Source organism: Synchiropus splendidus, chromosome 4 (genome assembly GCF_027744825.2).
Source record: "Synchiropus splendidus isolate RoL2022-P1 chromosome 4, RoL_Sspl_1.0, whole genome shotgun sequence".
Lineage (NCBI taxonomy): Eukaryota > Metazoa > Chordata > Actinopteri > Syngnathiformes > Callionymidae > Synchiropus > Synchiropus splendidus.
This window is the reverse complement of record NC_071337.1, coordinates 24367997-24381546: the sequence shown is the minus strand read 5'-3', so window position 1 is coordinate 24381546 and position 13550 is coordinate 24367997. Positions and strand designations below refer to the sequence as shown.

The window sequence follows — 13550 nt, the reverse complement described above, 5'->3', positions numbered from 1 at the left end:
ATATATATATATATATATATATATATATATATATATATTATATATATATATATATATATATATATATATATATATATATATATATATACACACACACATTTTTTTTTCATCCTTTCACATTAAACTCTTGCTTAGGTCACTTTTATCAATGGTCATTGCATAAGCAAGCCAGCCTCCTCCACATAAGATGATCAGCCTCAGTCATCACACCCATCTTCCTCTGCCCTTTTGTGCTCTACCGATTTAACCCATCTCCTACACAAGTGAAATAAAAACATCTAATCACAGTTTGCTGTTACAAAATTGCACCACTTTTATTCATTTAAGGCTTTTTAGTTTTATTTTACATTTGGCTTCTCCCTCCCCACCCCACCCTCCTCCCTCTTTCCTCCACAAGTTCCTATTTTGGAAGAAACCAGTTCAGTTCCACTTTGGCCCTCTGACATCCGGATCAGCGACAAAACGGCCAGATATGACTGAACTGGGTTCTTTTACATTTCACTGGTCATCATGCCATACAGAGAAACGAAAGCAAGTTTAAGTAAAAATCTCAACACAAATGAATCTTTCCAGTGTGGCTGTGTCTGACTTCTATCTTCTTCTGAAGGAAACTGTCCAGTTACGATGTCAAAGGCAGCAGAAAACTAGCAACTTCCAATCATCACAAATAAGCGAAGCCTGTTCAACCATAACAATTAAGGCCTCAGTACTGGACCACCACTCCAGAAGGTTGCGCAGCTGCAGTGAACTTTTACTTTAGTTACAACCATTTGAATGCTTTTCGATCAATGTCATCACCAATGGACGTCGCATGTACATGTTTATAAAGCTTTTTTGTTAGTTGGTCATATGTTTCCTGTCTGGTCCCATAAGTTCCAACAGAAAAGTAGAGAGGAGTAAATTGCTCCAAAGTATCTCTGCTTCACTATCAACTGTATAGTTAAGATGAAGAAAAATCTTAAAAGGAGTTCACAATAACTGGCACAACAGAATATTGGGTTACAAAGTAAAACTGAGGGGGCCCAAGAATGCACCGTTTCTGGCAGCAATAATGGGGAAAACTTTACTTTTTTTTAATGCAAGTGTACAGATGTTGCAACACTTTCAGTCACTGGCTTTTTTAGAAGCTTCTGTCATGCAAAACTGTGGCAGCCTCTCCTACAGGCCAGACAGATAAACATGCTACATGACTGAAAGTTCTGGAGGAACAAGTAGATGACAACAGCAGCTCTCACAGAGGTCACCAGTCAAACACTGTACTTGAAACTCACCGATGACAAATATTAAAAGGCTCTTAGTGGAGGGTGGGGGTGTGTGTGAGACATGGAAGGGCGTCAGAGTCACATCTGAATCATGCTACACTGACAGACTGATCACTGACATTCAAATCAGACCACTGTACTGATGTGATGACGACCCTTTCTATACCATGTTTTAAATGATCAGAAATAACCACTGGCACTTGTGAGTTTGCTTCTCAATACTTTAGCAGGGATACCTTTAACTTTCAACAGGCATGTGGTTTAATAAGGAAAAGGTTCGCCTCTCAGGTGTGTTAATACATAAAGAGGTCAGACCACAAACTATGACCAAAAATTTACTGAGGCTTCGCAGCTCACACACGCACAGAAAAGCGCGCGCACACACACAGAAAATATTGAACCAGTGTGAGTCGGCTGTTTAAAGGCAACGTACGTTCTGAGCAGCGAATCTGGGGTCAGCTCACCGGGACAAGCGAAAAGCAAAGTATCCTGTTCAGACGTAAAAGTTGTCTTTTCCAGTGAATCTTCAGCTGATTATACTCACACAGAGGACTAGTTTATCACCTATGTTTGAACTCACTGACTGAGAAAGCACAAATACAGTTGCTTCAATGTCTTTTCAAGAAGACAACCTGCTCACAACATGAGCAAGCGATGTGAAGACAAGCAAGAGCAGCGCTTTTTTCTACAGTACAAATGTAAGGACATTCCGGCTTAAAATGTTTGGCATCAGCATCAAGTATTATTGTTCACTTGTAGATGCTTCAGACAAGCAAGGAAAACCTGGAGTGATACCAAGTCTTGGAGTATAGTATAGAGTGACTGAATTCAATGGTGGAGTTCATTTGTGGATTAAAAAAAAAAAAAAAAAAAAAAAAAAACTCTTGATGGTTAAGTAGCAGCTTGAGCAACCAGGTGAGAACAGAAATGTCTCCATTCACCTCACACAGAGCACATTGACAAGAAACTGTTAGAACTTAAGCTCGCTTGTGTCACAGTGAGTTGACCCAAGGGTCTGCTGCATTTCCGAAACCCCTTTGACTACCCTCTCCAATGCCCCACAGAAAAACAAAATGGGGGGAGAAAAAAAAAAAAAAAAAAAAAAAAAAAAAAAAAAAATCGAAGTATTAAATGATTTTATATTTTTTCACATAATAATTATCACTGTAATAATAATAATCACTGTATGGATCCACAGGTTCGACCAGAGCCACACACCATATTAGCTGGCGTACAGTATAGAGGCGTGACCGGCTCGGCGCAGCTAAAAATTAGTAAAAGAAAAGGAAAGAAACATCTTAAAATAAAAGCAGAGATGGCCGAGCGTTGACCACGACTAGTTGCGCAGTTGATTGGGCAGCTGCCATTCCTTTAACCTCTTCATTGACATCTTCATCATCCTCGCCACCACGGTATTTTGATGTTTGTCTCCAAGGCAACAGTCTCCGTCAGACAGTGTGGTGCGGGTTGGACAATGCTGAGGACGACACGTGTTAAAGGGACATGGCAGGTTGGAAGATGTCCTGTGATTAGTTGGTTGTTGGTCAGGTGAGCAGAGAACTGTTGAACGAAAAGGTCATCAACACGGTGGTCCAGATTAGCTTCATGGCACCCGACTCACCATCATTACAGAAGCTGACAGGTGGACTTTTTACGGGGTTTTCCTGGAACTGGACTCTTCCTGTTAATCTGTCGCACCAGGTCGTAGAAAATCTGCCAAAAGACAATAGCAATGGGATCATACACAACGACTGTGAAATGATCAAATGCACAAGAGTAAAATACTACGGTAAAAAAGAAAAGCACTACGGTCGACAGTTGAGAATGAAAAGGATAAAAATAAGTACAGAGATTAACAGCACAAGAAGTCAGCCAACTCATCTCCAGCCTAACAAATGAATGGAAATACAGTACTGGGGTCACTTAAGCACTTGATTATTGAGATGTAGCATTGCAGTTTTGTCATTGTGTTTGAACTCCCAACACACAGTTGCTGAATTTCACTTCCACCGACAGATGTTACCTCATTGACGTTGATCTTGCTCTTTGCGGAAGTCTCCAGGAAGGCACAGGAGTTCCATTGGCGAGCGAGGCCTGTACCAGACTCTTTGGCCACCACACGTTCCACCTCCAAATCACATTTGTTTCCCACCAGGATCATTGGAACCTTCAGCGACGCCCCCAGAGAAAAAGTTACAACCAATTCAGCACATTGTAGCTTCAAAACTTAGAAACCCAAATCAATCAATTCAGGCCCAATTTCTACAACATCTAAATGAAACAAGCATTTTAAAGAATCCTGCATGTCTGCAACAGAAACCTACATCCTCTGTATCCTTCACTCTCAAGATCTGCTCTCTAAGGTCCTGAAGGTCATTGAAGGTGGACTGAGCGGTGATGGAGTAAACCAGCGCGAAGCCCTGCCCATTCTTCATGTAGAGGTCACGCATGGCAGTGAACTGTTCCTATAAACGCACAGAAGAACATGAATTAGTAACCAGCGCACAGTCATGATCCAGGAGCAGCCTGGTAGACCTGCCATAAGACCACAAACAACGGAAATATGACCAACAACTAACCAAGAAGGTTGAAGTGGAAATGAAAGGGACTTCTAGTTGACTAAAACATGACTAACAAAAAATGTTATGTGAATGATTAAATGTGATTAAGAATCAACTTTGGCAATAGATTAAAACGAAAACCAAATTAAAAAATAGGAGACAACATTAACACTAATCTAGAGAGTTATATTTCCACATTTGTAATAAGGTTTGACAAATGTTTCATATCTTAAGGCCAGATATCTTTGAATATCACTGGGTCGTTAAAATAAATGAAGTTCAGTTGCAGACAGAGACAAAGAAATTTATTTTTGCAGTATAGAACTATTGCCTTAATCTGGAGGAAAAAAATATGAATGATATCTGAAAGGGATCATGTTAATGGTTATTTCAGGGACTAAAAAAAAAAAAAAAAAAAAAATCATGTTGGATTCCATTCAATAACCATAAATCTCACATTATGTACAGTAAAAAAATATTCACCAGCCCAACAAACTTGTGGATGCTTAACCCTGAACCATTTCTTCTCTGATGTGAATGGTCAGGGTTTCAGGGTCATTCTAGTGCAAACCTAGAGTGTAGGTAAACCTAACCCTAAGTGTATCCTGGGGGCCAAATGCTGCTCTTTGCCTGTATATATTTGCACCATTATTTTCATTTGGCATTTTTTGCACATTTCCTCAAAATACATTGCGAGAAAATTGAAAATATATTTTGATAATAAATTGCCATTTTATCTATATTTGTCATTTTATTTTGATTTATATTCTAATGAAATGCATGTAAAATCACATCCTTTTTATAGGTTTCATGGTATATTTACACTTGTTCTTTGGTTATCCTTACTTGCATTTTATCTTTTCAGGTCCATATTGCCCTTGTCACTTGTTTTTATTCATTATGTTTCATAGTCATTGCCGTCTTTCTTTTGGCATGATGGCCCCTCACAGTCATGGTTTACACTAAATTCATTTGTCCACCTCTACTTTAATGTGTTAGAAAGTGCGTGTCATGAGGTCTAAGGAACACAAGGGCAGATAGAGTTTACCTTTTCGAACAAAATACTGTTTAGTTTGGATTGGGCTACGTGAAAGAAAGACTACATTAGCCAACTTAAAATTATGTGTTGAGTCTTGAGGTTGGCAGAATAAAAACTAAAATTTAAATTAGGGTATAGCTCAAATCAGGGTGACAGAGATTTGAATACAAAGGCTTCTGTTTTAAGATTTTTTAAATCTTTCGTTTCAGCAGTCACTGACAAGCACAGTTGAAATCTGTCAATGTACCAACTTAACAAAGATTCTGACCAGACAAGCAGCATTCTGTTGAAACCAAAACTGAATCTCGGTATAATGATACTGAACCACACCATTTCTTTCCTCACTCTATATACCAGAAAAAGCACAGCTTACAAAAATGGAGAACTATAGCGCTTACTGTTCCTGCTGTGTCTAGGATCTCCAACATACACTGTTGTCCATCCACCTCCACTTGCTGTGAAAGACAATGTTCATGATTTAACATTTTCTTCGCCATTAGAAAAGGCAATTCAAAGTTCAATTTCACATGGAGTTTGAAACCCTACCTTCCTGTAGGAGTCCTCTATCGTTGGATCATATTTCTCCACAAAGATTCCCTGAACAAACTGGACAGTCTGAAGACAGACAGACAGACAAAGAGAAAGTGAGACAGCACAGGGGAGACAGACAGATGACGGGAAGTAGGGCAGCAGTGTTAATGGCGCTCTGTTCTGTTCCCTATTGGAAGTCGTTAGGATGGAATTAATGTGACACACTGACACGTCTCCATTCTATCATGTGGAGTGAAGCTCAGCATTGTAGTGAGACTCACAGTCATGTTTGTTTGTGTCACACAGGAAGAGAAGATGATTCATGGAGGACAGAAGCGATAGTTTTCTGTTGAAACGCCTCTTAAAAAAAAAACAAAAAAAACAAAAAAACAACAACACACCCAAAACTTCACACACAGGAAGGTCAGCCTGATGGGAGTTATTTTTAGGCCTGTGAACTCAAATATTATTACAATTATTATTATCAGAAAATTGTGAGAAGTGAGAAGAGTAAATTGTAATAATCAAGATAATTATAATTTGGAAATGACATGTCTATAGTTTCACTTGCACTTGTCTGTGTGCTCAACAGAAAGGTTCTGTTCAAATGAAAAAAAAAAAGTGTAAAATGCTGAATAAATTATTGTTAGCCAAGCTTGTACTACAGTGAAAACAAGAGAGAAAACAAGCTAAAACCAGATCAACGAAAGAGAAACATCGCTTATCATACCCAACCTTCGTTCCGCATTTGCAACATTTATACTTCTTATCTTCTTCTACCAGACAACCTGTTTTCACAACTTGGAAGTTTAAATGCAACACAAAGGTTGAATTGTTCCACTGTATTTAATTTGTTCCTTCTCCAAATGAGCATGATGGCAGGTTTCATATCCCTCTCACCTGTCACTTCACTGGTGAGCTTCAAGTGAGATCGACTTTTCACATCAATGGCGCCATTAAATATGAAAATGTGCAGAAATTAATATAATGCTAGGCTACAACGGCATAGTAGTACATAATCTCGCATTCAAAGTAATATTTTACATAAGTATATTTATAGCTCACTGTACATTGCTACTGTGACAATCTAAATTTCCCTATTGTGGCACGAATTACGGACCACCTTATAAACAAGCTGTTGGGGTCAATATAATTGCCAACCTTGAATTCAAAACTATAATGGCACAAGACTGCAAACTAATACTCCAGCAAACTAAATGAACAAAAATGATACATTTATGGACTCAAAATAAGTGTAACGTATGAAAAACTATGTTGCTGTCATTGACAAGTTCAGCAATAAGACACTTGGATATGGACTTAAATGGTAAGGTAAAGATTCCCTGACTGCACATTTTAGGGCAAAATGTTGCGTCTTTTAAAGCAAACATTAAAAAAAGAAACTCCCACTCCATGTAAAATGAGCTCAGATTTTGGTGGCGTCACAAATATGTAATTATTGTTGTTCGTTCAGCATCGTGTCAGGGTTCTTAGATGACACTGTTCACGCCTTGACTCCTTTGAACTGCAGTAGAGTTAAAATCACAGAGAGAAGGATTTTGCAGCTTTCACCCCAGCAACCTAGGTTCCAACTCCCAGTCAGGTTAATTCTTTTTCCACAGGACAACTCAACTCTTGAGGCATAGTCATTTTATTGACTAGATAGTATGCAGTGGCATGTGAAATGAGCTCCATAACAGAAGTATATGCTGGGTCAGTGCATGTCTAGTTTTATTTTCAGTGACACTCGGCTTCCTCTGCATTTCCTGACTATTTCATCAAGATAAGAATGTACAGTTGTTCTAAATATGGTTTCACTTTCAGGCCAAATATAGCAGAACTTCCTGCAATGGTTTATTTTGGAAGCAAAGGTTCCAGGTAGGTCAAAATAGACAGTTTGTCACAAAACAGAAAAATGCGTCAGCTACCTCTAATCAAAAACGAAAGACATTATCTGAACGTGTCAAATCCAAATTAAGGTGCGTTCTCTGATTAGAAGTCATGAAGCAGAACTGCAGAGCACCCAAAAACATAGTTGCTTCCATTGAGCAGCAGAAGAAGGGACTGCTGATGATCGGGGTACACCAGTTGGGCCATCTAGTCATTCTGCAATTCCACAATTGGCCCTTCCAAAACTCAATAACAATCCAAATGAACTGTCAGCAGGAAGTAGGTTTCAGGCTTCTTTTAGCAACAAGTCGTAGTGTAACTTTGGAGAAACAAGTAAGTGAGACAAACTGTATCACACAAGTAATTAAACAGAACACTTAAGTAGTTAAAAAAAAGAGACTGCAGAGACCAAATGTTAATGGACAGTGTGAAATACAAATGGATACATTTTTGAAGAGATTAATTAATAAACCTTTTAATGTCCCAGCACTTGTTTAGTCATGAAGATTCTGGGTCCTCAACCTCTGCTGCGTGACCATGAGTGAAATGCATGCAAGAAGAGAGTGGACTGTCCTGCTCGGGGGTTGTGGGGCAAACAGGCAGTGCTTATGGGGCTGCTGAGCACTCACACTAGCCGGACAATTCGTGTTAAAGGTGCGATAGGTCCTAACCCAGGCACGACTGTCACATAAAAGTGCATCCAAACATGAAATACACGCACCATATTGAGTGCATCTATCCACAGCCAAGAGTACTCTGTATTGTTCTCTCTCTCAGCGGGCACACACCCTTGGACAGGACAATATACTCCAGGGTTATGCAGCGCATGATGGTACTCTGCCCACGCAATCGTAATGGATGACCAGAATGGCAAAGGTATGGTAATGGGCGAAGTTGTCAGGTGTCACATTAATGAGATAAGTTCAATTCACAGAATGATTAAAACCCAAAGTTCAATACACCAGATTCAAAACTCACCTCACCAGTTGTAACCAGAGGTTTTTGGAAAATGCACCAATAAATACAATGAGAGCTGTACAATTTGCAAGTGTTCTTATAAGACAGATAAAGCGCTGAGCATGTTTGCAGAGGCAAATTGCAAACAGTGAAATATTTGTTTTCTCTTGTGAAATTTTCGTGAGTACACAAATGTCTGGAAAATAGAACAGCTTTGATGTTGACTTACGGGATATTCAACATCTTGGTGGATTGATCTTATATACTGATTCTTATTTTTATTTAGAATTAATAATTTGTTGTATGCATGCACTACTGTAAGTTTGTGCACACACATGAAGGTGTGTGTGTGTGTGTGTGTGTGTGTGTACACACATGAAAGAGTGAACGCAACATGTTGCCTTTCCAGATACTGAGTATCTCAAAAATTGTGCTCGTAGCTTCTTACCAGTGCAGACTTGCCGACTCCTCCTGATCCCAAAACAACCAGTTTGTATTCACGCATCCTGGCAGTCTGTCTGCAGAGTGGAACACAAAGGTTAGAGGGTTACTCAGTTCCCAGTGACCTGACTAGCGACAGCGTCACGTTAAGCTCCACCCACTCCACAACGCACCTGGTGATGTAAAACTATCAATTACAAACAGCGGCGATTTCCTGCTCCAACTGGGAGATAATCAGTACCCAGCGTGCATCTGGCAGAGTTAATACAAACAGAAAGGTCACGTGGTCACACAGCTGGTGCTGATGTCACATGTGTGGAATGCCTTCTGGTTATATTAACAGTGTGTGTGTGTGTGCGTGCGTGCGTGCGTGCGTGCGTACATACCAGTCATGCCTAATGTGGTGTTTGCCGCAACAAGATGCAACATGACAACACATGCGCTTATCTTGTCACTATGGTAACCCTGACAGACCACTATTTAGAGGAATAAGATGCTGGGTTTGAGAGAGCTTGTAGTCATTAACACTGACAACTACTTTTCACAGAGCTCTGGGGTTTCGTCCATAAAATTATGTACAAGTAACTTGAGAATTTACATTACTTGTTCATTGAGTCTTTACAGGGAACCAATCATTCATTTATCATGACTACCATAAACACAGTACAGCTGTTTGCTAGGAACAATCAGGCAGCTTATGTTCTATCCCTACAACACACAAACATGACTACCAAAGTATTCCTCGGGGGACAACTGATACATTTAGCACCATAAATGCCATCTTACTTAAGCTTTCTATAAGAAAGGAAAAGGTCTGTCAAGGTTTCCTCACGAATCTACACAAAAAAGATTCACATTGTGCTGACCACCTTGCCATGATGTTTCATAGAAGATCTGTAAATATGCAATGTGGGACAGCTTAGTGTTTTATGCTTGCAGTTACTCTGTGTGCATCTTTATTGTTATAATCTAAAACAAGGATTTTTTTTCCTTTTAATACCTGGTTTGATATTAGATTTTTAAACTGGGGAGTATAGTAACTTTTTTCATGCAACTGTGTTAAAAAAATTAAATAAAATAGGGACATCAATACATTTTAATCTCACTCAGGCAAATAAATCACGTTTTTTTTAATGTCTTCAAAATGTAACTTAAAAGGAAGATTTTAGTGACACAAAAGTTGTACTTGGCTTAGGCTGCCAATAGACAGTCAACGGCTCTTTAAAAAAATGTATTGACATTATTCATGCGACTTCAAACAGAATTACTACCTGGAAATGTGCTACAACAAATTCAGATACAGGATTTCAGTCTTTAGAGGGCACAATTATTTTTCATGCAAAACAATTGATTCCCTGTATGAAGAGATGGAGGAGGTTCAGTCAGTCCACAGACCCTCCAGGTATGGGCATGAGTGAGGAGCAATTATTAATTTGTGGAGAAGAAAGATCTGCAGGAGGCTCTTCAGGCACCGTTGGTCTTACATTCTTGTTTTTTTTGCTCAGAGAGAGATGCTTAATAACGTGTGGCTCTTTAGGATCAGTAAGAATCCATTTTAGAAGTTTCTTTTTCAATATATCCAAGCACAGTTGTGATAGTAATATTGTGATTTATTCCTGTAGTTTAGGAAATCATATTTATTAGACTTTGCTTCTTCAGTCAATGTTCAAATGGATGGGTCCGGAGGTAGTTCAGCAAGGATTTTGAAATTTCCCTTCCAGCTCAAACTGAGTGATCCCAAACCATCCTGGTTCAGAGAGGCCATGGCCCGTGGTCTTCTCCCAGCTGGACAGGAAGGTGAGTGGCTTTTACAAGATGCCAGAACCAACTTCAATTAGCTAATCCACGCAGAGCACTGGTGGCTCTTATCTGAACCTTTTCGTTGGCAACTGAGCTCCTCAGGCTATGTTAAAGGGTGAGGCCATGCACAAGCAAGAGGAAAACTATTTAAGCCAGTGTGATGCCTCATTTAAATCCTCTTATATTATCTAAAGGTAAAGCCCTTGCACAAACAATGATAGCTCATATAGCAGTGACTGACAATGCAATAGGGTCGAAAAAAAATGTCGATTTTTTTTACTCACAAGTTTTACTTTGGTTCCATATTGTCTGTTATTTTTCACATTAAACATGCTATGTGAAAAGTGCCAGCAGAAATCATGAGGGGGTCATAAGGAAACACGTTCAGCCATTATGTGATACACAAAAAGATGTCACCTGAAGCACCATAAAGCATAATCCAAATCGTTAAAAGAATAACAAGGACGGTGTGTCACGTGTCCTTATCAAAAACAAGTTTTCATGAAACGAAATCCACACGACGTTGCCGAACCCAGGTCCAGTACTTGAAGTAGGAGGACGAACACCACTGACAGAGACCCAACTCCAGCAGACCTAGGTGGGGCCTGTCAATACAGCGTGTCAGAGTTTGTGTGCTCCACAAAAGTAAAAGCCAACCTCCAACGACACACAGACTGGCGGTGAGAACGAAAGAAACGGACAGATTTTGTTTTTCAGAAACTCTTCTGCTGCTCTGAAAACTTACTTCCGCTCTGTCCCCCAGTGGCGGGTGCTCACAAGCCGACTTGGATCACTTTTCCCGGCTTCCTCCGCCAGAAGGCCCCGCTGCCATGGGTGTTAGCGGAACTGGAGAGACTAAGTGCTAGCTAGCGTACCCCGGAACCTCGGCTACAGTCAGACAGCCACCGACATATCGTCGCTTTGCGTCAAATATCAACATTGCCATGAACATCAGGTCTATCTGCCACTGTCTGTCTGTCTCGGTCCGTCTGTCCGCCGGTCGCTTCCGCAAACCCAACCCAGCCTGGCACCGGCCTGCCTCCACCCTCGCTCTGACTCGCTACCCGGTACCGGGATGTATTCTGCTTCGTTCAGGGCTTTCATACACATGAGTGATAACAGAACTAGAAGAAATTAGAGAGAGAGTCAATGGAATCAGAACTCACCGTCATCCACCCGTCCGCTCCTCTGCGCTCTCTCTCTCTCTCGCGCTGTCTTTTAATGTCGCTTTACCAGAGCCGCTCCCTCCTGCCGTCGCCGAACTGACGTCAAGCTTACCAGTCACACTCGCTTCCGGTGTGAGCCTTTCACAATTTCAATCTGAGGCAATTTGAATAAAATTCAATTATTTTATAGAAATTTCAAATGCTTTACTGGCACGATTGAGCACTTATGAGCATCACAGACATGACGTGCCAATGTAATTTGTCTTGACATCAAGTGATTCAAAACAAAGAAAAAGGAAAGCAACTGCTGTCATTTGTGTTTACTGCTCCATACAAATTAGACAAGGTTGCAATAAGGCATACTTTCCAGAACGGGAACTGATCGTGTCTAAAAAAATTTGTACTTTGAAGGCTTAGTTGAACAACTTCCGTTTTTAGCGTGTGCGTCTGTGAACAGCTTCCCGCTTCCTGCAAAACAAACTTCTACTCCACAAAGATTCCATTATAAGTCCGTTTCCGAGTGTTTGCTGTGGCCAACTTCACTACGATCTTGACGCTTTATCCTGTTCATTTATCACTCGTAAAAATGCGGGGGAAATACCGTCAGTGAATTAATAATATAATTGCTGATTCAGAAATACAAAGAAAGTTGTTGTTTTTTTTCTTTAAAGAGTTTGATTAAGTGAATCCAAATAACAAAAATAATATAATTTGCTTTATAATAAACAATGTAAATCATATTCTTTTGACCAGGTTTTCGTAAACTTGACCCCTACATGCCACCACATGCTGATGCTAAAGGCTTCAGAGAAGTTCCCCGAGACTTCCTTCCTTTTTCTCTGTGTGTTGCAGTGTAATGTGTTGTGTCAACCTGAGATTCCTGCAGTATGATGCAGAACCAAGGAAAAAAAGGCCGCCCACCCGACTTCTGTACACTCATTCCAAGTAGCTGCAGGGGGACAAGCCGGTCCTACCCTGGACCAGAGTTTGCCTTTCACAAACTTCATAGACAGGATCTATTATGCACAGTAGAATCCCTGCCATGTGAAAATGAATGTGTATCAGCTTTGAGGCAGTCAGACCGACAGGGCTGATTGATGCCATTCACAGCACAGCAAACTTCCCGCTGACCAAACTTGATGGAATAGGTCAAATTGTTGTGTCAGACACTTCCAGAGTTAACCTGCGCCAAACACATCCGCCAAGTGTTTTTCAGAGAGCAGCTCTGCGTGTCAGAGCATGCTGGGATGAATGTGCCTTGCTACACACACACAGTGTTTACTACAGTCAGATATAATGTTGAGAAGCCACACCCAGGCAGGAAAGAGTCACCAAGAATAGAGACCCCCCTCCACCCAAGCAGCTTCCCCTCAGCTCACACACACTTCCTCTGAGTGTAACTTATTCCTCTGAGTCCTGACACACAACTTATAGTGCGATAATAGTCTAAACTTGTGGACTTCAAAAGCCCCACTACCTTAGTGATCAATGTGTATGTAGCAGTTGGACCAAAGTGACAGAAGTTTTATCAAAAGACACACATATATGTTTCAGGGACTACAGCAAGACAGTAGTCCTGGTTTGAGTCATTTAAATATGTTTGAAAGAGTATGAAGAGATTAAACCTCTTCAGGACACTAAGGACAAACTTGCATGGTACAGTGTCTCCATTATAATTTTTAGTCTAAATAATTTAAAGTAATTCATGTAAAAAGTGCTCATAAAACAAACCTCTGACATGACACATGACACTGGTGACAACGATTTAAGGACTATGAAGACACGTGGTTCCAAACCACCAATGGTCAAAAGTTTCTCGCCTTGGTTCCATATCCACTGTTTAAAATGGACTTTCCCCACAGCACACTAGTTTTAGTTCCATCATCAGTGGACTGTTCAGGTT

General features: G+C 40.3%; 1 protein-coding gene across 2 annotated transcripts; it reads right to left on the bottom strand.

Annotated features, from left to right (window-relative positions):
* Nucleotides 1-2114: 2114 nt before the first annotated feature.
* Nucleotides 2115-11750, bottom strand: LOC128757100 (ras-related protein Rap-1b). 2 transcript variants are annotated; one of them, XM_053862150.1, is made up of 8 exons: nt 11648-11750; nt 8689-8758; nt 5409-5477; nt 5261-5317; nt 3587-3727; nt 3286-3429; nt 2884-2975; nt 2115-2822 (listed from the first exon to the last, which is right to left on the bottom strand). In XM_053862150.1, the coding sequence occupies exons 2-7, from the start codon at nt 8743-8745 to the stop codon at nt 2889-2891; spliced, it is 555 nt and encodes a 184-aa protein (XP_053718125.1). In that variant the 5' UTR covers nt 8746-8758; nt 11648-11750; the 3' UTR covers nt 2115-2822; nt 2884-2888. The 2 variants fall into 2 exon arrangements, with proteins under 2 accessions (XP_053718125.1, XP_053718126.1); XM_053862151.1 differs by lacking the exon at nt 11648-11750 and adding an exon at nt 11227-11617.
* Nucleotides 11751-13550: the final 1800 nt, after the last annotated feature.

Coding starts and splice junctions, on each gene's coding strand:
- LOC128757100 (XM_053862150.1), bottom strand. CDS start 8,745: ATGCGTGAATACAAACTGGTTGTTTTGGGATCAGGAGGAGTCGGCAAG. Junction 5,478..8,688: donor GAGTCGGCAAGTCTGCACTG/GTAAGAAGCTAC, acceptor GTCTGTCTTCAG/ACTGTCCAGTTTGTTCAGGG. Junction 3,430..3,586: donor GAGTGAAGGATACAGAGGAT/GTAGGTTTCTGT, acceptor GCGTCGCTGAAG/GTTCCAATGATCCTGGTGGG.